Here is a 22,275-nt window from a genome sequence, read left to right on the forward strand (position 1 = left end):
TTAGACTTGAGCGAAATAAATGAATCGCTCTGTAGCGAAGAACTCAAGCGCGCAGATACATCATATGTGTTTAAAATGGCTGAAAATGTCTGGAGATTGCTGTCCGGACCTTAAATATATTTTATTAATAGTAAATGCATATTAATCGATGTTTAGTATGGAAAAAATTTTGCATGTAAAGGAAATAGTTACTTTACAGAAATAGTGAGTGTTTTAGGTTCATAGAGCACTCCAAAATCACCATGTAAAATTTTACAATACGGGTACAACCGAAAGTTAAAGTATGTAAGACTTGATGAGATGGTATGTTCAACTGCAAGTGTTAAACTTCAAGTAAAATCATCATAAACCTGGACATTTAAGCACGAAGCAGGCTTGTTTGATCTACAAAGGGTTATAAAATTTATTTGGCCTTTTTCATCGAACGGCATAAGGTACAGTGACATGTATCGGTTTATTACTTCTCCGAATGAAACTAACGGTAGCGACAGTATACTTGAACGTCGTGTTTGTCTGACTTTGTGATAAGACGAGAAACATGTGACGGCAGTCAGGAATTGGTCGTTTTACAGGTGGACTAGAAAACGTTATGCAAATACATGCAGAACATACTATTTTCGGTGTTTTCTTTAATCTCTCTGCGGACTGTTGTCCGATTCTTTTCGAAGGTGTTCACTGAGACTGTCTGTTACAAAAACCATCCAATGCAAAGAATATCAAATGGTTCGACTTGAATGCGCTTAACTTGAATGGAAAGCCATGAAAACAGATAAGTTGTATTTTCAAAGTATAATGGCGATAGACTACTTTCGGTTCGTTACTTTTCTGTCCCTATTCGCCATACCTTATGTTTCTGTAATTGTTACAGTCGAATGCACTCGGGGACAGATATTCGGACTTTCAAATTTATACTCTGCAATTGTCGACTGACCCACTGCGCGTGTCAACTCGTTTTGAAGACTGTGGAGTACATGAAGATTTCACAGTCCAGTTTTTTTTTGAAAATCGAAACGTCAAATTTTTGTCACATAAATGTATATTTTATTGAGCCTTTTGTAGTGAAAACGTACGAGATATGAAATAAATATCCAGATACACGAAATAAAAAGAAACGACAATAAAAACACTAAAGAAACCCCGCCAAACCCAGAAATTGTATCTTGAGTGCACCGTTGCAGTACGTAGATTCAAATATGAAATTTTACCCACAAAACTGATGGTACGTATTTCATCTTAAGTCTTTATCGTTCTTCCTAAATGGCACCAATTCACGTTGACATTTTTCTGTCTTCATTCTTTTGTTTTTAAAGTACAAAATGTTGAATGCATGGCAGCCTCTGTTATACTTATAGAGGTGACGAGGGGTTCAGCTGCCATTTTGAATTTTCAAATATCGCTAAATCTTGGGTAATTTGCTTCTCTGACACCAAAATTTGCATAGCGTTGTAGATACTGAAAGTGAATGGTTTAATGTTTGTTCGATGACAATTTGAGAAAAACGTTGAAAACTTTCACTTTCGAGGTATGTATTCTCTCAATTCTTTTTGTTTCCAAGGACTGTATCATCTGTAGTTGAAATTCTCAAAAAATGATCCACTTTTATATGAACTCGTTGTTTAAACCATCTTCCAAAGGTTTACATACATTTTACACGCCATCGTTGGATCCCTATCTGTGGTTTAAAGTAGTATGCGCCTATAAATTGAAATATTCGAACTTTTGCTCCAACTTTCCTCAAGGAAATTTCAATCATTCTCTTTCAAAGTCAAGGAATAAACACATCGTGCCAATCACTGCGGAAATAGTTGTACCATGGAAACACATTATCGTAAATTTACGGATTCGTGTATTTGAGAATCAAAATTGTTACCAATCCTGAGTTAGCTCTAGTGGCTTAAACTAAATTTTCGATTCTCACAAAACACATGACGGCGAAAACTTTACTTCGTACTCCAAGAACTTCAAAATGAGCACGATAAAGCTTCAGATCAAATACTTCGGGTCCGCATATCTGTCCCCGAGAAATCAACGTCCATTATTGAAATGCTCACGTCATTTAGGGACCTTTTTTGAATTTGAATCGGCGCAATTTCTTGAAGTTTTTACAGCATAAGCATAAACTGATAGAGATCGAGATTAAACTCGACACAAAAGAACCCTCCCCTCGCCACTGAAAAAAAGCATCAATCATATAGAGTAAAATGTTCGCTACGTTTATATTGTGGCGTGATGTGTATGCTGTGATATGGAACGTTATGGTGTAGTTTATATAATAGTAAGATATGGTTGCGGTGCTATATCTCAATTAACCAATGGCTTTGTACAGCAACACTTTGAAAAATTTAGACCACATCCTAAGCTTTATTCGATTAATCTCTTGCTGACGGTCAATAGGCTGATTGTTTCATCAAATATCAGAGCAGAAGCTGGCAAAGAATTCGTGGCTTGAACATTTGAACAGTGTCAAAGGATTCAATAAAGCGAGAATGCAACGCGATTTTCGGGTTGCCCGCATTCTGATTGCATGATCGTAGACGCGAATCACGCACTGCTTCTTAGTGTCCGCGGTAAAGTGCCATTGCATAACGCGAATCAATGCCAAGATCTCGCAAAATGTTTTGAAATGTCCGTTTACAAATATTTGTCTTCTTATTTTCTTATGCTGTTAGTATGTCACACGAAAGGTTGGAGAATTGGAACAAGAATTAAAATATATATCCGTCCGAAAATTGTAGAAGCAACGCCATGAGAAATTTTAAGACGTTAGCTAGTATGTTCGTCCAATTCAGCAAATAATGACCCAACTTTTGCAAGAGTCGGCTATCTCATGGAGTAGGAAGAACAAGTTCTCAAACCCTATTCGTGGATACTGCAGAGTATTTTCGTGCGTCCGAGGGATAACTAGTAGGCAATGTATGGTCACGTGATCAGAGAGAGCATGCGCAGTGCTGAGTTTGTATTGAAGCTTGATTAGTTTATCGGGCTCTCACTTTAACCACACAAGAGGGACTGTGCTTTAACCAAGTAACGCATACCACCATCAAATAACCAGATATGAACTGAAAATGCTCACGTGTTTCAGTACAAATTGCAGTTTTCTGTGAATTTAAACGTTTGCTACATGTATGCAATTTCATTGAAAGTGGTAAGATCAACATCATGAACAATATTCACCACAGATTAATTTCAAGGTCATTTAGTTTATAAATATGTAATTAGCTGAAATAAAAATACTCAATTTCTTTGACTTCTGTCATTGTATCATCACTTCATATAGCATGTGTAATTGCCTTTTGTCAAGTCCTTCAAGCTATATACCGGTATGTGCCAAACTATAAAAATGTCATCAGATATACAAATTATAAATTAGCTGACATGAAAATGCAAATATATCTTTCACTATACAACATAATGGTTACATAGCAAGTTCCATAAACTTTTTTTCATTTTTGAGTGACCCCTAGGAAGGATCTAAATATTATTGGGGGATTGTCACCATTTGTTGAGCATTAAAACTGGGGAGGATCACTTTTTCCTTGCGAACACTTGTGGAGTCATGATTTCATGCATAGCATCATTTTGAAAAGCACCAGCCCTCCCTCCTTGTAATTTCTATCCAGTCCCTTATTAGTCGGTGTCCGTGGGGACTTATAGGTTTGGTCATGTCCGTGCATGCGTGCGTGTGTGCGCGCGTGCGTGCGTCCGTCCGTCTGTTCACGCAGATATCTCAGACATGCCCTGGTCAATTTCTTTCAAACGTTGCACAAGGATAGTACCCTATTCAATACAGAATACAGATGCACGTCTATTTGTTTCACAATGCGATCAAATTTGACCTTGTTAGAGGACTTTAGTTTACACACGGTCCCTCCGTGGTTTACACCACCATAGACTACCATGTATAAGTCAGCTGTCCATAGCATGTATGTATACGGCCAAGTAAAATAAAAATTTAGTTTCTCATCGTATTCATATTGCAAAAAGGATTCAGTGACACAGTTTTTAGTCCCCACGGATGAAGTCCGGGGGCCTTATAGATTGGGTCATGTCCCTCCGTTCATGCAGATATCTCAGATATTTTGACAAAATGTCACGTGACCTCAATGACCTTTGACCTCAAATATACATATTTGTCCATAACTCAGTAACCACAAGTGCTACACCCTTCATATATGGTATGATGGGACACCTTATGACGCCACATATTGTACCTCATTAATTATGTGCATATCTAATTTTGAGCGAGCCAATAGAGCTAGAGGTCTGATTTTTGGTATATAGGGATGACTTAGCAATTCAATTTTTTTGACAAAATGTCACGTGACCTCAGTGACATTTGACCTGAAATATACATATTTGTCCATAACTCAGTAACCACAAGTGCTACACCCTTCATATATGGTATGATGGGACATCTAATGACGCCACATATTGTACCTCATTAATTATGTGCATATCTAATTTTGAGCGAGCCAATAGAGCTAGAGGTCTGATTTTTGGTATATAGGGATAACTTAGCAATACAATTTTTTTTTAAAATGTCACGTGACCTCGGTGACCTTTGACCTCAAATATACATATTTGTCCATAACTCAGTAACCACAAGTGGTACACCCTTCATATTTGGTATGATGGAAGACCTTATGACACCACATACTGTACCTCATTAATTATGTGCATATCTAATTCTGAGCAAGCCAATAGAGCTGGATTTCTGATTTTTGGTATATAGGGATAACTATAGGATAGAAATTTTTTGACCAAATGTCATGTGACCTCGATGACCTTTTACCTAAAATATACGTTTATGTCAATAAATAAGTAACCACAAGTGCTATGTCCTTTATATTTAGTAGGATGAAAGACCTTATGACAACACACGCTTTACTTCATTAATTATGCACATATCTAATTCTGGGCAAGCGAATAGAGCTAGAGGTCTGATTTTTGGCATATAGGGATTAATTAGCAATACAATTTTTTTTCAGAATGTCACGTGACCTCGATGACCTTTGACCTTGATTATACATATATATGCATAACTCAGTAACCACAAGTTCTATACCCTCCAATTTTGATAGGATATTAGACCTTAAGATGTCACATCTTGTACCTCATTTATTATGCGCATATGTTATTCTTGGCTGGCCAATACAGCTAGAGGTCTGATCTTTTTTCCCGATTTAGAACCATAACTTAGACATGCCTCATGTGTTTCAAATTGGGAACAACGACATAGACCTATGTGCCCATAGATCTCAACATACATGTATAGACTCCAGTGATACTTCTTAATGACCACATTTCCCTGCCCCATCAAGACTAATATTCCTTTACAAGTGGGGACTATGTCATTTTCAATGACTTGTTTTACTAACCTTAGGCCCCCAGATGTAGAATTCATAAACACACATATCGCAGGTCACCACTTAATGCATATAGAAGGTGCATTTGAAGCCCTATGGTAATTTATCAGTGTAGATGAATTGATAAAGTAAATTGGAGTGAAAATGCATCTGTTTCTAGCTGACTGCAGAACTTGAATCATGAAAATTGGCATGTGGCAATGACTTGCGGCTTGTTGCCCGTAGCACTTGAATTGGACTTACCCGGTAACTCATTGTACAAAGGGCATGCGAAAAGAACTTACATTTATCATCAATGTCACTCTGTTTACAAAAAATACATTGACTGATGAAATCATTGTTTCTGTCTTACTCCTTATATCGCTAATGGAAGTACTCAGCATCAAATAAACGAGTGAATATTTGAATTTGCCCCATTACAGTTAAATGATAAATATTTTTCAGGTTCAAGTAAACTTTTGAAACACTTTTCATGTTCTTAATTTTAGTTTGCTGCATACATACACACCACAGACACATATACATATATACATGTATGTTAATGCATATCTATCTACCTACCTACATATGGTACATACCTGCATGCACACATATACATGCATACATACCATCATGTAAATACAGATCTACCTACATACCTACATACCTCCCAAACACACACCACACACACACACACACACACACACACACACACACACACATACACACTCATATACATACATACAGTGCATGTCTATCTATCTACATACATACATACATACATACATACATACATACATACATACATACATACATACATACATACATACATACATACAGTGCATGCCTACCTATCTACATACATACATACATACATACATACATACATACATACATACGATACTCCTATGATAGAGAGACAGGTTGAATGATTAGAAGTATGCCCTTTCTCTCGGATGTGAGAAAGATGACCTTTATCTGTAGACTTCCAGTTTATTTTGATTACACTATTCTTTTAGTGACTGAAAAATATTTTCCACATTTTTTGCATCTGGTATATCGATTAACTCATCATGTGATTTATAAATACTTTATAAAAATATGCAGATCACATTCTCAGGTTGTCAGGAACAATTGTAAGCACATTATACAAAGGTTGCCTTCTTGACATATCAAAATCCACGATATTCAACAACTTTTCAGAAGTAGACCCTGAGAGTAAAGTTGTTACAGAAACAAAAATACTGAAAAATGTCACAAATTAAAATTATGAGGGAGTTTACACGAATATGGCCTTCTATTTCCTGCCACACGTCTCACATGGATGTATTTTATTGCTGGTCAAACTGTAAGATTTAATGTAAACTTGTTAAGCTAAAGCAATGAGTAGAGGAATAAATGGGACTTTATAATATTTTCCAAACAATCTGCAAAAATACTCATTGTTACCCTTCCAAATTTTACAAGTCAAGTGGGCAACCTTGTCATTCAGAATGTTCAGATGACAAAAATTTTGAAAAGATTAAATACAATGTATTTCATCACTATGGCTGTGATTCTGCCAATACACCTTTTTCAGTGAAAATTTCGTCCAAGGCTTCTTCCATCACTTTATTAACACCCCTGAGTCCCTTGATGACTTTGGCTGCCCAAAGAAAATAGTCCTGTATTCGTTCAGGTGTCCATCCTTCAGGGGCGATTTCTTTCAAGTCTCGTAAATTGTACAATTTGTCAGCTAATTTGACTAATTTAGCTTCACGACTTATGTGCGGTGCATGTTCAATTTGTAGTCGTTTGCGCTCCATCTTGGGGAGGGACTTGTCATCTGTTACCTCTGCCACAATTTGTCTAACATCTTTACCGAAACACTCTTCGATTTCTTCAAATGTTGTGTCGGTGTCTTCTACAGTGTCATGCAGCAACGCTGCCTGAGGAAGGGATTAGAAATACACAGAGAGATTTAACTTACAGCGACAAAAAGTGTTTAATGAGGGAGACAACTAGAGGGGGTGTCCCCCTCTTGTATGGAAACTTTGCAAGTTTTTAATCAATTTTGATAGCCTTCGGTGCAATCTGAGAAAAAAGTATAGATAAATAAGTTGTTTTCTTGTTTTTTTCTGACAAACGTTTGTTTTTGGTGAATGAATTATGACAGGGAAAAGCCGTATTATTGAATTTTAATAAAAAGTTAAATTAGCAGAGAAATTTTCATTCAAACCACTGTCTCCACTCATGAATTTGTTGTTGCTGTTCTGCGTTCATACTGATAACGTTGCAAATGAATGTAACTGTGACAACAGCAATTTAACATCAATTGGTGTGAGTTATCAAAATATTGAGTAATGGACTAAATCAACACCCCTTCCTTCATTTGAGGTAGAATTTGCATGAGGCGACAGATATTCTGACACTCAAATTTTACAATTGTTTCCTGATCTACCACTTAAGGGGGCTCCACCTAAAATTTTTCACCATCTTAGGTTTTCAAAAATGGAATTTGTATTTTCCCCCATAGAGTTTATACATGGATGGTGGCCATTTTGAATTTCAAATACTGGTAAATGTCAAGTAATTTGTTTCTCTGGTACCAAATTTTGTACAGTGACCCATGATTTTCACTCTTGATATGGTAAGAGAATTGTTGAAAGTTTCAAATGGGAGGGTATTGGCAATAACTTTTAAGTTTTTTACTTTCAAGATGCATACTACCTTAATGTCAGTTCCCATCAAACCATTTATCAATGAATCAGTTTTTGCAGAGCTCATGATTTTGGCCATGAAATTTTGATTTGTTGGCTGAAAGGTGGCTGGGAACAAATTCAAGAGTGTTATTCAATTTCTTTAGTAAATAACAATATCAACAACACCAACAATCAGAGTACTAATATATCTGTGATATTGTGACATAAACCAACAGCAAATAATATTGTCCCTTACAAAATGTGGGCATACTTTCAGCCAATGATATCACCCAATGCAAAGTGTGGGCATACTTTCAGCCAATGATATTGTCCCTTGCAAATGTAGGCATACTTTCAGCCAATGATACCGTTCCTTGCAAAATGTGGGTAAACTTTCAGCCAATGATATCGTCACTTGCAAAATGTGGGCATACTTTCAGCCAATGATATCGTCACTTGCAAAATGTGGGCATACTTTCAGCCAATGATATTATTGCTTGCAAAATGTGGGCATACTTTCAACCAATGATATTGTTGCTTGCAAAATGTGGGTATACTTTCATCTAACGATATTACGTATATGGAAGGGCATTACTCCAACATTGCATTTAGCAAAGTTTTTGACAACTTAATGAAATATGTGCCGTGTATATGAACAGCTTGATATTGGTTAACTTATTCTCAATTCCTGAGCAATTCAATAATTTTTTTCATAATCTCAGCTGGTTAAAATGCTGTTACAACCGTCCAATTCTGGCTTTTTCTACAAAAAGTATGTGACAATAAATCATTAAAAGTTCACGAAAAACCTTTATGACAGCCATTGAAAAAGCTTTCCAAAGCGTAGGTGTGCTTCTGAAAAGTTCTCTCAATAGACTTGTAAATAAAGTTTTTAGTGGACAAACATACCTGGAGTATTTTCAAATCGCTGACTCCAGCTTCCTTGGCTAGAATTCTTGCAACACCTGAGATAAATGAAGAAGTTGAGAGGTGAAAATATTTAGTGTTTTAATAAGTGTAGGGTATGTAGTGTGCATAGCTGTAGTTCTTTGTAAAGTGACATTTTGTTTTTTTTCTGACAATAATCTTTATGCTTCTTGCCCCTTCTCATGAACACCATCACTGGTGAAATTCTAAAGATATAGGTATATCCATTTTTTCTGAAGTCATTAATTATGCAAATGAGTAAAAACTAAGCAAGCCACACACACCAAAAACTAATCAGTTCTTGCCATTTGCAAACTGGATACATGTACCCGATTTGATTCTGATCTAATGAGCCGTTTTTGAGATATTGGACCAACAGACAGACACACAGACAGACACACAGACAGACACACAGACATCGCTGCGACATATGCTCACGTGTGTAAACACATGAGCAAAAAAGCAAGTATATTATAATGGTTTCAGTAGAGTTGCAGGTCCGGTTTTAAATAATAGGAAAAACGAAGGTCTTAATGTAGGAAAATGGAAAAAAGAGGAAAAAGAAAATTGGCGATATCAGTTGGCCTGATAGGCCAATAGAGTGTACATTTCCATAACGACATTGACTTTGCTCTAGAACTCAATGTGGAAGCAAGACATGCCTCTATTGAAACTATTTTAACACTTTCACTGCGTAATTAATTTTTATACATGCATTCCTGTGCGTAGTTTTCTATGGATATATGGACTTATAAATATTGATTTACATGCATGAGCTGTATCTTTGTAACTATTCGAGTATTCGGGGCAATTTTTTCAGTGAGTATTGCAATATGACAGAGCATCATAAAAATGAACAAAAAGTCACGTGACTCATCTGGAAGGTCACGTGATAGTGGCGCCCATATTGGATTTTAGAAAAAAACCAGAAAATGTTGCTTCTTTTTGTTATTTCAATATATAATGTATTTTTTGTCAGCGTAACACTTATAAAATTACCACTTACATTATAATAACTCAAATTAATTAGGGGAACACATACTCTAAAACATATTCAACACAAGTCATCGTTGATGACACAGTCCCCACTTGTTAATGGGTGCTTTGATTACAGGTCCTCAGAGAGGATAGAGTCCTCTTCATTAGGTCTGTGATAAAAATACTTTTGAATAAATTCGCTTGATACATGTCTGAGTTGTAGTTCAGGACATGAAAAAATCGTAATAAAATGGCCACATGGTGGCCATATTGGATCGAATCACAAAACAAATCAATGTGCATATGTTTGACATAGGTCAATGTCCTTGTACCAAGTTTGAATAAAATTGGTGGAGATATGCCTGAGTTATGGCTCTGTACATGAAAAAATCGTAACAAAATGGCCGCATGGCGGCCATATTGGATCGTATCACAAAACAAATTGATGTGCATAGCTATGACATTGGTCAATATCCTTGTACCAACTTTGAATAAAATCTGTAGAAACATGCCTGAGTTATGGCTCTGTACATGAAAAAATCGTAATAAAATGGCCGCCTGGTGGCCATATTGGATCGTATCACAAAACAAATTGACGTGCATATGTATGACATAGGTTAATGTATTTGTACCAATTTTGAATGAAATTGGTTGAGATATGCCTGAGTTATGGCTCTGTACATGAAACAATCGTAACAAAATGGCCCCTGGCGGCCATATTGGATCGTATCACAAAACAATTGATGTGCATAGCTATGGCATTGGTCAATATCCTTGTACCAACTTTGAATAAAATCTGTAGAAACATGCCTGAGTTATGGCTCTGTACATGAAAAAATCGTAATAAAATGGCCGCCTGGCGGCCATATTGGATCGTATCACAAAACAAATTGATGTGCATATGTATGACATAGGTCAATGTCCTTGTACCAATTTTGAATGAAATTGGTTGAGATATGCCTGAGTTATGGCTCTGTACATGAAAAAATCGTAACAAAATGGCCGCATGGCGGCCATATTGGATCGTATCACAAAACAAATTGATGTGCATATCTATGACACTGGTCAATGTCCTTGTACCAACTTTGAATAAAATCAGTTGAAACATGCCTGAATTATGGCTCTGTACCGTACATGAAAAAATCGTAATAAAATGGCCGCCTGGCAGCCATATTGGATCGTATCACAAAACAAATCGACGTGCATCTGTATGACATATGAAGTAATCCTTGTACCAAGTTTGAATGAAATCGCTTCTGGCATCTCTGAGATATCTGCGTGAACGGACGGATGGACGACGCACGCACACACGCACGGACATGACCAAACCTATAAGTCCCCCCGGACGACTAATAAATGAGGTAAATATGCATATTTATTACAAGTTCATCTTCGAACAACAGGTATCATCTAACATTCAAAAGAGAGATATATTATATATATGCTTATATACTTGTAGGTAGTCCGATGTGTAATTGTCACTGATAGATTGATGTCGTACAACATCCACAGGATACCCCATCAACATTTATGAGGTTGGTAACCGGCCCTTTGAAGCACTTTTCTCTCAGCATGCTCAGCTGGCCTACCTTTCTGTCTTGCTTGCAATCTCTGTCTTTGCTCAACTGGTTCGGGAACATATTCAAGTTCGGTAATTTGAATTTGACTTCCGCTATCTCCGTCAAGTTCAGTTTCACGATCAGCGACAATTCCACTATCACTGTCTAGGAAAACATGCTAAAGGGCTTAGTCAGTGTTAAACTGTGCCCGCGTCGCCATTTTTAAATACCCCCTGACAGAAAAATAACAACTGATCACACGATCCTTACAAATTACAGCGGAGAAATGACCGAGTATGGCGGCATTTGTTTACAAATTTGGCGCGCATGCTCATTTAGGTTGACCTCTACATCTTACGCTACACTAGTCTTGAGGAAATATTCAACAAACCTGATGTAGATCAGACAAAGCCAACGTATATCGAACGCATATAAACGCGTACGTTCTTGGCGCGTTTACGCGCCTCCCGCAGTCTGGCCGTTGGCGCAGAATGCGCCCTCCCGCGGTGAAAGTGTTAAACATGTGGTCTACACGAAATCTAACACTCTATGGAAAGTCATCGTGCTGAAGGCTTTAGCTCCTTCAAAACTTACATATGTTTTCAATCTTTGTATATTATGTACTTATCAAACTGATATAGGGAGGCCAGCAGGTCGCCCAGGACGTGCTGAATTGACACTCAATCACCAGTGACTTAGTCATGTTCAAAATTGAAAAACATCGATAACGGGAAAGAAAATTGTGGAAAAAAATACATGAGGCTAAAAATTAAAAATGCAGCTATTCTCTCATATGTTTTTATTTCTTTATATGAACTACTTACTTTTTGAATAAACTGCAAAATTGAGCTAGAAACGGTACCTAGGAACGGCAATCTGAAACATGGCAGCACCTAATATTTACATCGCTGATTTTGAAACGCATTTTTGAAGGTGAGCCAATCAAAACATCCCTTACATCGAATACTCATTTGAAAGCCCAGATCTCGCTCTTCTCGCGATATAAGGTTCTTCACCAACATAGGGCAGTGTACCGTATATGACCAAATCCGAGACAAAAAATTGAGAGCGATTTTTCCGAGACCTAACCCGACCAACTCTCAGTGAAACGTCCTCTAGTACGCAGTTTATCATTATTTCTTTTGAATTTTTGCTAGAAAAATGAGAAATTTTGAACAGCTCACGTATTTATTGATGGAGATATTGACCACGCTTCACAGTAAGTGAGGCTACCCACAATTCTCCAATGATCCGTACACATGGAGATCACTCATTGAACTGGAGCAAATTTCTTCTGTACACAGAACAGCTCAGTCCATATATCAAAATTCTGGGACCATAGTTTTGATAATCATAATTCTCTAATTTCTCACGGTGAATAATGAGAAGATCAATCCGTTTTGCGCAGAGGAGATAGCAATTTTGTGATTTTGTCGACATAGATTTTTGACAGCCATACACAATATTTTCAAGGAAACTAAGGGAATAAGTTGCATCTGTGTTGGCAAAAGAAAGGGTATTGATTTTTTTAAATGTTTGTAACAAAGGAAATTTGCATGTCTGACAGGTGGTATGATGAGACCATCTTAGTTGCTGATAACTTTGACCATGACAAGTATGCAATTTTTAGCACCTCCAAACATCGACTTCTCATTCAATTTACTCCTGAATTTTAAAGATGATCATAATTTTTGGAACATAGTTTTAACCAATAATCCTTAAATTAAATTCTAAGTTTCAAATTGTTCAGAAACTGATAAAATTGAAGAAGCCTTTACCAAATAATGTCAAAACTCCACATGGCCCCAGTGGTGATGTTTTGAAAGCCTTTATTGGATAAAAATACTTTTTGTAGGTAGTTTTAATGCAGTAGAGCTATTCAAAAGTGTCATCAGTTCAAAAGACCTTCAATTTGATATATCACTTATGCCATTTGAGCTTAATATTTTCATTTTGTCATTTCTCGTGAAGTGTCCTTCATCTGTTGCCATGGATAAATCCAATATGGCCACCATCGTAATCGCGTAATTTTAGGATACATTTGTGTGTGCCATTGAAATCTATCTCCATGCCAAATTTGGTACAAAAAGATGTTTTATAACAAAGTTACAGCAAATTTACTGTAAATTTCAGCTAAAACTCCTTCATTTTTGTCCCATTGTTCCCATTGTTATTATATGTATTGTCTTTCTACAGAAAGAGTAAAAGTGAATGTTTTAAAAAGCTATAAAATTGTAACCGTTCATCCAATTTCGAAAATTAAAAAAATTTTAGCTTCTCTCATTGAAATCTAAAAACTACATTAATTAAAATGCAGATTGAACATTTCAAAATTTCAGTTGGCCTCCCTACTTGATAGATTGTTTCCTTTCTTTATCTTGGGATCCAACTTCATAGAGTCAAGTGATTGACTATTATTGGCAACTATTCCCAAGGTGGAGTGCACCTGATGTGTTCTGCCAGGATAAAGCGTTAAAAACATCCTGGGTTAATCGTTTAGTTTCATTTACCTTAATGGAAATTAATACCTACTTTTGAGAATTTCTGTGTACCGGTATTTTCTCTTTTCAAAGAAAAAATTTATATCAAGAATGAGAATCAAAAACGAGATTAATAGCGAAACTGCTAGACAAAAATGGGAAGGGTTTTTTTGGTAATTATGTCCTATAGTATTTTCTATTTATTTGTTGGCATATATGTAGAATAGAATATTTACTTTGTAATGCTTGTAACAAAATGACAATAAATATATAAATATAAAATCATGAAAGTAATGTTTTATAATGAAAGATGTAGTAGATAGGCATTTCAGAGATTATTTAAGATTGCAATATTGAAGACAACATTGATGGAAAGGAAAATAATCAAATCTGAGTAAAAATAAATTTGCATACTGGTATCTTTCTTTTTTGCGGGGTTTACTTTCAGGAAAACTGTTCCAAGTTGGTGCAACCTAAAAGGCCTGTACTGGCACCAGATTGTCTCATCAGAAAATTTACCACAAGATTATAATTTCAATGGAAACAAAAGGCTATCACACCTCCATAATCCTTTTACAGACTAGAACAAAGGTGATCCAAGAGATTTCCATAAAGGCCTTTAAAGTCATAGATTTCATAAATCTTCATGTCACTTTAAGAATGTGTCGATGTTTCTTCTCATAAGCTTGTTACAGTCTATATATCGACTGATAAGGAAAAAAATTACAGAACAAAAATCGCGAGTCATGCAGAATAAAGAAATGAATCTAACGAAAATAAAAACTGATACAAATAAAATAAAATGTAAAACAGAAAACACTTGAAATAAAATCAGGTTTTGTGATAAAATTCTGAACTGAATGTTTTAAATTTTCCAGTGTCAAAGTACTTTCTTGAGTCCCTAGTAACTCTGTCAGGTATGCTGCCCCCTAGAAATCTGTGTAAAGATTCAACTAAGGTTCTACACAAAAGCTAAAGGGCTGTCATACAAAAGCCCTGGGCAACACAGTGTGTACCTTCAACACAATTCTTGTGAAAATGACCTTTGACCTCAGTCATAAGTACATGCATTCAATGAGCGGATTGCGTGATCAAGAAGTAGGTCATCAAGAACTCCCTATGTCAGTGTATACTGCAGTAATGTGCAACAGTTAAGAACATCAGCCATGTATTGGTCACATGACAACATGAACTATATCTGCAATACTGAGGGGCCCTATCTGCTATCAGCTCTGTACCTGTCTGAGGTTGGTTTACTCAGACACACCTATGCACAATGGCTGCTGCTTCTGAACGCAAAGTTTTGGAAGAAATCGGTGAAGATTTCCTGTGTTGTACCATCTGTCTGGAGCAGTTCAAGTCTCCTAAAATTCTACCATGTCTGCATACATTCTGTGAGCAGTGTTTAGTCACACTGGTTGAGAAGACTGGATCTCTAAACTGTCCAGAATGTCGACAGCAATATCAGCTTCCTGTTGGAGGAGTGCCAGCGATAAAAGGCAACTTCTTTATGAGCAATCTGATCGAAATATTCAAGCAACGACTGGAATCTATGCAGGGAACTGAGATCAAATGTGAAGCTTGTCAAGAAAATACAGCCACTCACAGGTGTGTGGAGTGTAAACACTATCTTTGCAGCATTTGTGTTAAGGCGCATAGAAACTACCAGTCACACAAGCACATCAGCTTATGACCATTGGAGAATATAAAACAGCAATGACAACCAGTCCTGTTACACTACAAGCAGTGGAATATTGCAGTGTCCACACTGAGAACAAATTGAATTCTACTGTGAAACCTGTCAGGTACCTGTCTGTACAAACTGCACCATAGTCAAACACCGCATACCAGAACATGTACACAGAGACTTGAAAGATGCAGCAGATGAGTATCTTACAGAATTGAAAGCCATGGTTGACAAACTGAAAGTGAAAGAACAGGAAGCTGAAAAGAACAAAACCCTGGCCAAGCAGATACACACTGATCTTACAGAGCAGTGCAGCAGAGAAGAAAGGAAGGTGAGAATGAAAGCAGAAGAAATCATCAAGAAAATAAAGAGAGAAGAGCAGAGACTGATAGATGAACTGAAAAACAATTACAAAATGAAAATTCAAAAAGCAGCTGCTGATATTGATGAGATGGAATTAAAACATGGTAACATTAAGAGTGCAGGCAATTACATAGAGACACTGATGCATCATGGGAATGCTGCTCAACTTCTCTCCACAAAGGGTGATGTTGGAACTCGTATCAAGCAACTGATTACCATGGAAACCATAGCAAAGTTTGAAGATGAGGACTTCATATTCACATCACATGATAAATTCTCTGAGTATGGTATTCTGGGAATTCTTAAATCTCAATATCACATTGACATCTCCAAGTGTACAGTTGAAAACATTCCAAAACAACTCCTGAAAGGTGACTCTGCAGACCTACTGATCACAACCAGAGATTCCACAGGAAAACAAGTCATCACAAAACAACAAGTGAAAGCCTCGGTAAGAAAACCTGATGCATCATGGGAAGACACCAATGTAGCTGATAACAGAGATGGTACACACAGAATTACAGTGACTGGACAATTGGATGGAAAATATCAAGTTACCATGACAATAGGAGATCAACCTATACCAGGCTGTCCTGTCATCATACCTGTCATCAAAGGATTGGTGAAGACCATTGGCAGTCAAGGAAGTGCTGAGGGACAGTACAACAAACCCTGGAGTGTGGCCATAAACAAAGACAGAGACATTGTCACTGCAGATAGAGGCAATAATAGGTTGCAGATAACCACTAGAGAGGGAACATTTAAGAAAATTTTGAAATTCAAACAGTTTAAGAAGCCTTTCATACCATGTGATATAGCTATATCAAGTGATAATACATACCATAGTTTAGATGACAGCAATAAGCAAGTAGTTGTCAGTGATGAGAATGGACATGTCATCAGATACTTTGGACAAAATGAGTTGAAAGATCCATATGGTATTGGGATTAGTCCTGTAGATGGCAATGTCTATGTGACAGACTATGGTGGGAATTGTGTCAGGGTTTATACACAACATGGTAAATACCTTAGGTCATTTGGGTCAGAAGGTAAAGGTCAAGGGCAATTCAATTGGCCCTGGGGTGTAGTCATAGCAACTACTGGAATGGTATTTGTAGCAGACTACAGTAACAAGTGTATCCAGGTATTCAATGCAGATGACCAGTATTTGTATTCCTTTGATTGTCAGAGTGGGGATGGTAAGATGAGATACCCAATGGGAATAGCAATTGAAAATGATAAATATATCTATGTTACTACTGGAAACCCTAGTAGTCTACTGAAGTTTGAGAGTAGTGGTAAGTTTGTTTGTCGTATTGATAGTGATAGTGATGGGCTGAACTGCCCCACTGGTATAGCCGACAGATGATGTACCTTGCAGGGTGGTTGTAGCTGATGCTTCCAATCACTGCATCAAAGTATTTGTACAGTGATAACATCACAATAAATCGTACCAGACTGTGTTTTGTTGATTGGCATTGGTCAAATCCAAAGACAAATATCCAGTGACACTTTGATGTTCATGATTTCCTTTCTGTACTGTAAGAAGCTATCAGTTATTCTGATGTCAGGGACTTTATTCAAAGTATTTATTTGAAGAAGAATTTGCAGATAATCAAGAGTTTTAATATTTTTTTAACATTCTATAATGTGTGGAATGTTTTTTTCTTTCTATCCTTTCTATCCTGTAAGAATAATTTTCCACATTGATGACTATATTCAAGACATTTGTTTGAAGAACTCTTTTCAAATTAGCCTTAGTTTTCAATACTTTGTAATATGTATGTAGAATGTTTTCAAGTCTATGCTTTGAGAATTTATATACCTACGGATAATCTTTTATGTTGATGACTATATTCAAGACGTAAAACTCAATTTGAACAGAAAATGCTGCCATGTTAAATTTAAGTACTACTTCTATGCATGGTTGCTTGTATCATTGACTCTGAAAATATGGCCTTTTCTTGTTATGAATTATTAAAGTAACTGGTTAAAGTAATCCAATTGTTTCTCAACCATTCTATATAACATCATAAGATTGTGCAAATTAACAATAATTGGACATGAAATTTTAGTCTGAAAGTTTACTAAAGGGCCAGTAACTCTATCTTTTGGTGATTGTTTTCATGATTTTTATTTGGCATGTCAAATGTTAGTTCTTATTCTGTTCTCAAAAGAATGTTGAAATACCCACATAGCAGTTATTTGTTTACGTTTGTTTTCTAGTCCCGACCAGAATTCACTTGTCAACAATAACAATGCAGTCTACACATGTACAGGCTGAGTTGACAAGCTGAATACTGTGTATCTCAATATGCTTGGGGAAACAAGAAATTACAGTTGATATTATGAGCAAAATTGTGAAAAATCATCAAAAGTTAGCGTGACTGGCCTTTCAAGCAATGGCATTAAACCACAGCACAGTGCCGACACCTTCATTTCCCTGTACATAGGTCCAACCTCACCATTGAAAACAATGGTGTTAAACCACAGCACAGTGGTGAACACCTTCATTTCCCTGTACATAGGTCCAACCTCACCATTGAAAACAATGGTGTTAAACCACAGCACAGTGGTGAACACCTTCATTTCCCTGTACATAGGTCCAACCTCACCATTGAAAACAATGGGGTTAAACCACAGCACAGTGGTGAACACCTTCATTTCCCTGTACATAGGTCCAACCTCACCATTGGAATCATACGGTCGCACCAATTTGAGGTTCTCGGTCCACACTCTGGTTCACTACAGCAGTTTGTCAATACAGCATATCAGTGTGTAACATAATGTTGAGAATTGAATTCAAGTCTGAACCTGAATTGAATTCAATTATCAACACTAACCACACAGTCTGTGTTGACAGGCTGAATATTGGGTATTTCAATCAACTATGGGATAGACCAAGAAGGTGAAGGTGATCATGGTTACTGTAACAATGGAGCTAGCAGTATTTTTTTCTGCTTCCATGCTCTAACCCACCGTGAGGTGATACCTACAAAATGGGAATTGTCAAGGGTAATAAGAATGTCTCTCTCTTTTTCCTGATTTGATCTGTGTTAATTAGTGGAGTTTTAAGTATATGTAAATATAAAATTTTTCCCAAATATTTCATAGTTCTGACTTACTGGTGTACAAGTTATTGCGCTTGTAAGACAGATCAACTGATTTAAAAATAATTGTAAAGACAACGGCAGCAACAGTGAAAATTCACACACAAAAACAGTGTTTTGTATTTATCACCATCAGCCTAGGGGGTCATTAAGGTTAGCATTTAGTGTACAGGAGATTCCCCATGAGAGTAAACATTTTTGTTGGTATCCAAGGATGTGTGAGTTTGCAAATCAAAACACATGTGGTTGTGAAACAGGTGATACAGAGAGAGTAAAACAAGTATCTGAATGTTATTTCAATGCGATATCCATCTTTGTGACTGAATTGAACTAAACTGATCAGCACTGGTATCAATAGAGTAGCTTAAATTAGTGCTCTAAACTTGGATAATGATGTAAAACTTTCAAAGTATACGTAACAAGGATGGTTAGCCCTCATCACTACGAGACATTTTCACTACAACAGGTGGTTTTAGTGATTCCCAAGACAGGGCTAAATGATCCTAACAGCTACCCTTGTATGTCTGTGATAGCAGTGTGTTCTGTCACTGCTGCCTTGATGAACCCAGCAGTGATGGTGGATGCATGAATTAGTTTCATCCTTTGGGTATAAGCTGTGTAGAATGTTAGCTGTGAATACACTGGCGGTGCTATGGCATATCGATATGTGGTCAGGGTCATTGCCATAGTATCACTGTGAGGCATGGCACAGGCTTTTTCAGTCATTTATTGCAGATCGGTGTCAATTTAGCATGCAAAATATTGTTATTCCTTGAATCCATCAACCTGTACAGCCTGCTTTATTGTTGACTAGAGTACGCCACAGAGCAAAAATTCACAACTCAAGCAGTAACTGTCAACGGTCCACGGAAAAATATGCAAAAATGCATGTTGTTACAGTCAACATAGTTAGCTTGTGTGGGAGATTAGTCGTATCAGTGATAAAGCAGGTACAGATTGATATATTTAAAGAATAACAATTATTTTGCAAGCTAAATCTGAAAAAGTATATGCAGTGGCTTGCAACGGTTCTGTGGCAATGACCTCTGACCTGAGCATGTTCAATACGCCACAGTATTGCTAGCGTGTTCACAGCTGCATGCAGTTGTTGTGCCCCAAACAACACAGAGAGCAGACATACAAGCATCTTGGTGCAACATCCATGCATAGAGCATGGAGGTACCACAGTGCTTCCTATACATAAACCTACCTGGCTCTGTGTTGCAGGGCTGTGTGTTACCAGCTATAGGCCACCACAGGGAGGCCTTTAGACCGTAATACACAGCCCTCCCGCGCAGAGCTACTAGCTACCCTGCAGGTAAAGCATAGTGGTACAAGCTTGACGTCTTGAGTCAGCTCCTAGGTTTGTGCATGTCAGGTATGTGTGGTGTGTACATCGTCCCAGCGTTTTATAATATATAGCTTGCAAGAAACCTTTGTACTATTGTAGCTCCAGTACAGTAGCCTGAGATTTTCCTTAGAGTTGTGGGTTGGACCTCAGAGGGACTGTGTGGTTGGACCACAGACCCTGAGAAAAGGGTGGAAGGGAAAGGTGGGCTACCTTTCCCCACCACCCATATCACCTGGGAAAGTTGTCTAATGAACTGTAGTAGCACAGGTACTATGTGTGCGGTGGCGAGGACACAAACCATACAGGCTGTAAATACTACTGAAATGTACTGAACTGAATGTTGTTGAATCATAGACCCTCGAGGATCTTTGGTTGAACAGGCACCAAAAACATCTAATGTCAGAACTCTCAGAGCAGAGAGGTAGTACTGGTATCGGTGTACGACTACTTCAAGAATTAGAGGTTAAGATCAAGGTTATTGAACCCGTGGGGTAGAGGGCTACCACAGTAACCGTGTACACAGAGTTGAGATTCAAAATAAAGAATGGCGTCTTACCGATAGGGTGGTTGATATACGGCGTTTTATTGGGGTTCTTCCGTCGTTGGTCCCTGTGTTTGATTGCCGCAAAGTCCATGCATTCAACAAGTGCTTGTAAATTTGACCCTTCGTCAGCCATATTGACACTGGAGTGGAATACACGCTGTACACGCCTTCTAGGTCGTCAAGGGATCAAACCGTTTGTCATGTCATCACACTGCTGGCTTACCTTGCTTGGGACACTTGAAAAAGTTGAGGATGAGCGCCGCCACGCAGTTCACTGTGTAAGTTTGCGGTAGACTCCAATAGCGGGCGCACTCCTGTATGTTCGAGATTCATGCTATGGATTCTCCACGATAGTCACGGTAGCGCTGTGCTTTGAACGGCAAAAGGAAAATTCAAAATTTTCAGTATGAAATTTGCATAATACGAATCTTGACGGGAATTTTGATAAAGTAAGGAAGAATGTTTTTATTGATTTGTCTTCTAATGTGGGGGAAAAAGATAGCTGAAACACTGCTGCTGTTGGCCTTTATAATTTGTAAAATGAAATAAGCTTATTCCAATCATAAAGCCCATCGTATGCAATAACCATATCATTAACAACTTGAAATAAATCGCTATATTGCAAGTCAATTTCATCCCTAATATTTGCTCACACAATAAACATTTCACGGTACCTCGGCGAATTTACAAAAGTTTGCCTTTCCTAAAATATGATAGTCGAATATTGTCAAAACATGTAAGAATGATATAATCATCGCAACACAATAATCAAACATCGAGGTGTCGTCGGCGATGTCAGCGATCTACGAATAAAGGTAAGCGCACGCATTAATTTCATGCACATACAAACATGATAAATTTTAAGTAACACAAAAACAAACAAATCAGTTGTTAGTACAGATACGCTTATTTTTATTATTTTAGCGATGGAATTGCGGAAAATTAGTTCACAACAAATATCGGTAGATAGATGATATTTTTACTTCATCTCATAAGAAACTCTACAGGATTTACAGAAGGATTTTCGAGGGTTTTTTTTGAACTTGCCAGACTCTCTCACATTCCTTCGCTGACTACACACTATGAATGGTGAAGTCTAGCTCAGAGAGCCGGTGCAGCCAGCTCGCTTATCCGGTCTTGTGCCGAGCCGGCCAAGCCTCACTAGTGCGTAACCATCGATGGGCTGTAAAGAGAGTCTAAATCCAATATGCATACTAATTTTCCATGCAAATCCACAATTTTTTTCAGGC

At 37.4% G+C, this 22,275-nt stretch overlaps 2 protein-coding genes across 2 annotated transcripts in view; one reads left to right on the top strand and one right to left on the bottom strand.

Annotated features, from left to right (window-relative positions):
* Positions 1 to 6,751: 6,751 nt before the first annotated feature.
* On the bottom strand, positions 6,752 to 21,234 carry LOC139123544 (guanosine-3',5'-bis(diphosphate) 3'-pyrophosphohydrolase MESH1-like). Its single transcript, XM_070689714.1, has 3 exons — positions 21,038 to 21,234; positions 8,936 to 8,991; positions 6,752 to 7,273 (listed from the first exon to the last, which is right to left on the bottom strand). Exons 1-3 carry the CDS (start codon positions 21,156 to 21,158, stop codon positions 6,890 to 6,892), a joined length of 561 nt encoding a protein of 186 aa, XP_070545815.1. The 5' UTR covers positions 21,159 to 21,234; the 3' UTR covers positions 6,752 to 6,889.
* The window catches only part of LOC139123539 (tripartite motif-containing protein 2-like), a 160,667-nt gene continuing 153,604 nt past the window's right edge, over positions 15,213 to 22,275 (top strand). The window contains exon 1 of the mRNA XM_070689709.1: positions 15,213 to 17,525. Coding sequence (XP_070545810.1) covers positions 15,881 to 17,389 — 1,509 coding nt within the window. The 5' untranslated portion in view covers positions 15,213 to 15,880 and the 3' untranslated portion in view covers positions 17,390 to 17,525. The remainder of the gene's footprint in view (positions 17,526 to 22,275) is intronic.

Source organism: Ptychodera flava, assembly GCF_041260155.1.
Source record: "Ptychodera flava strain L36383 chromosome 23 unlocalized genomic scaffold, AS_Pfla_20210202 Scaffold_23__1_contigs__length_28996876_pilon, whole genome shotgun sequence".
NCBI classification, from domain to species: domain Eukaryota; kingdom Metazoa; phylum Hemichordata; class Enteropneusta; family Ptychoderidae; genus Ptychodera; species Ptychodera flava.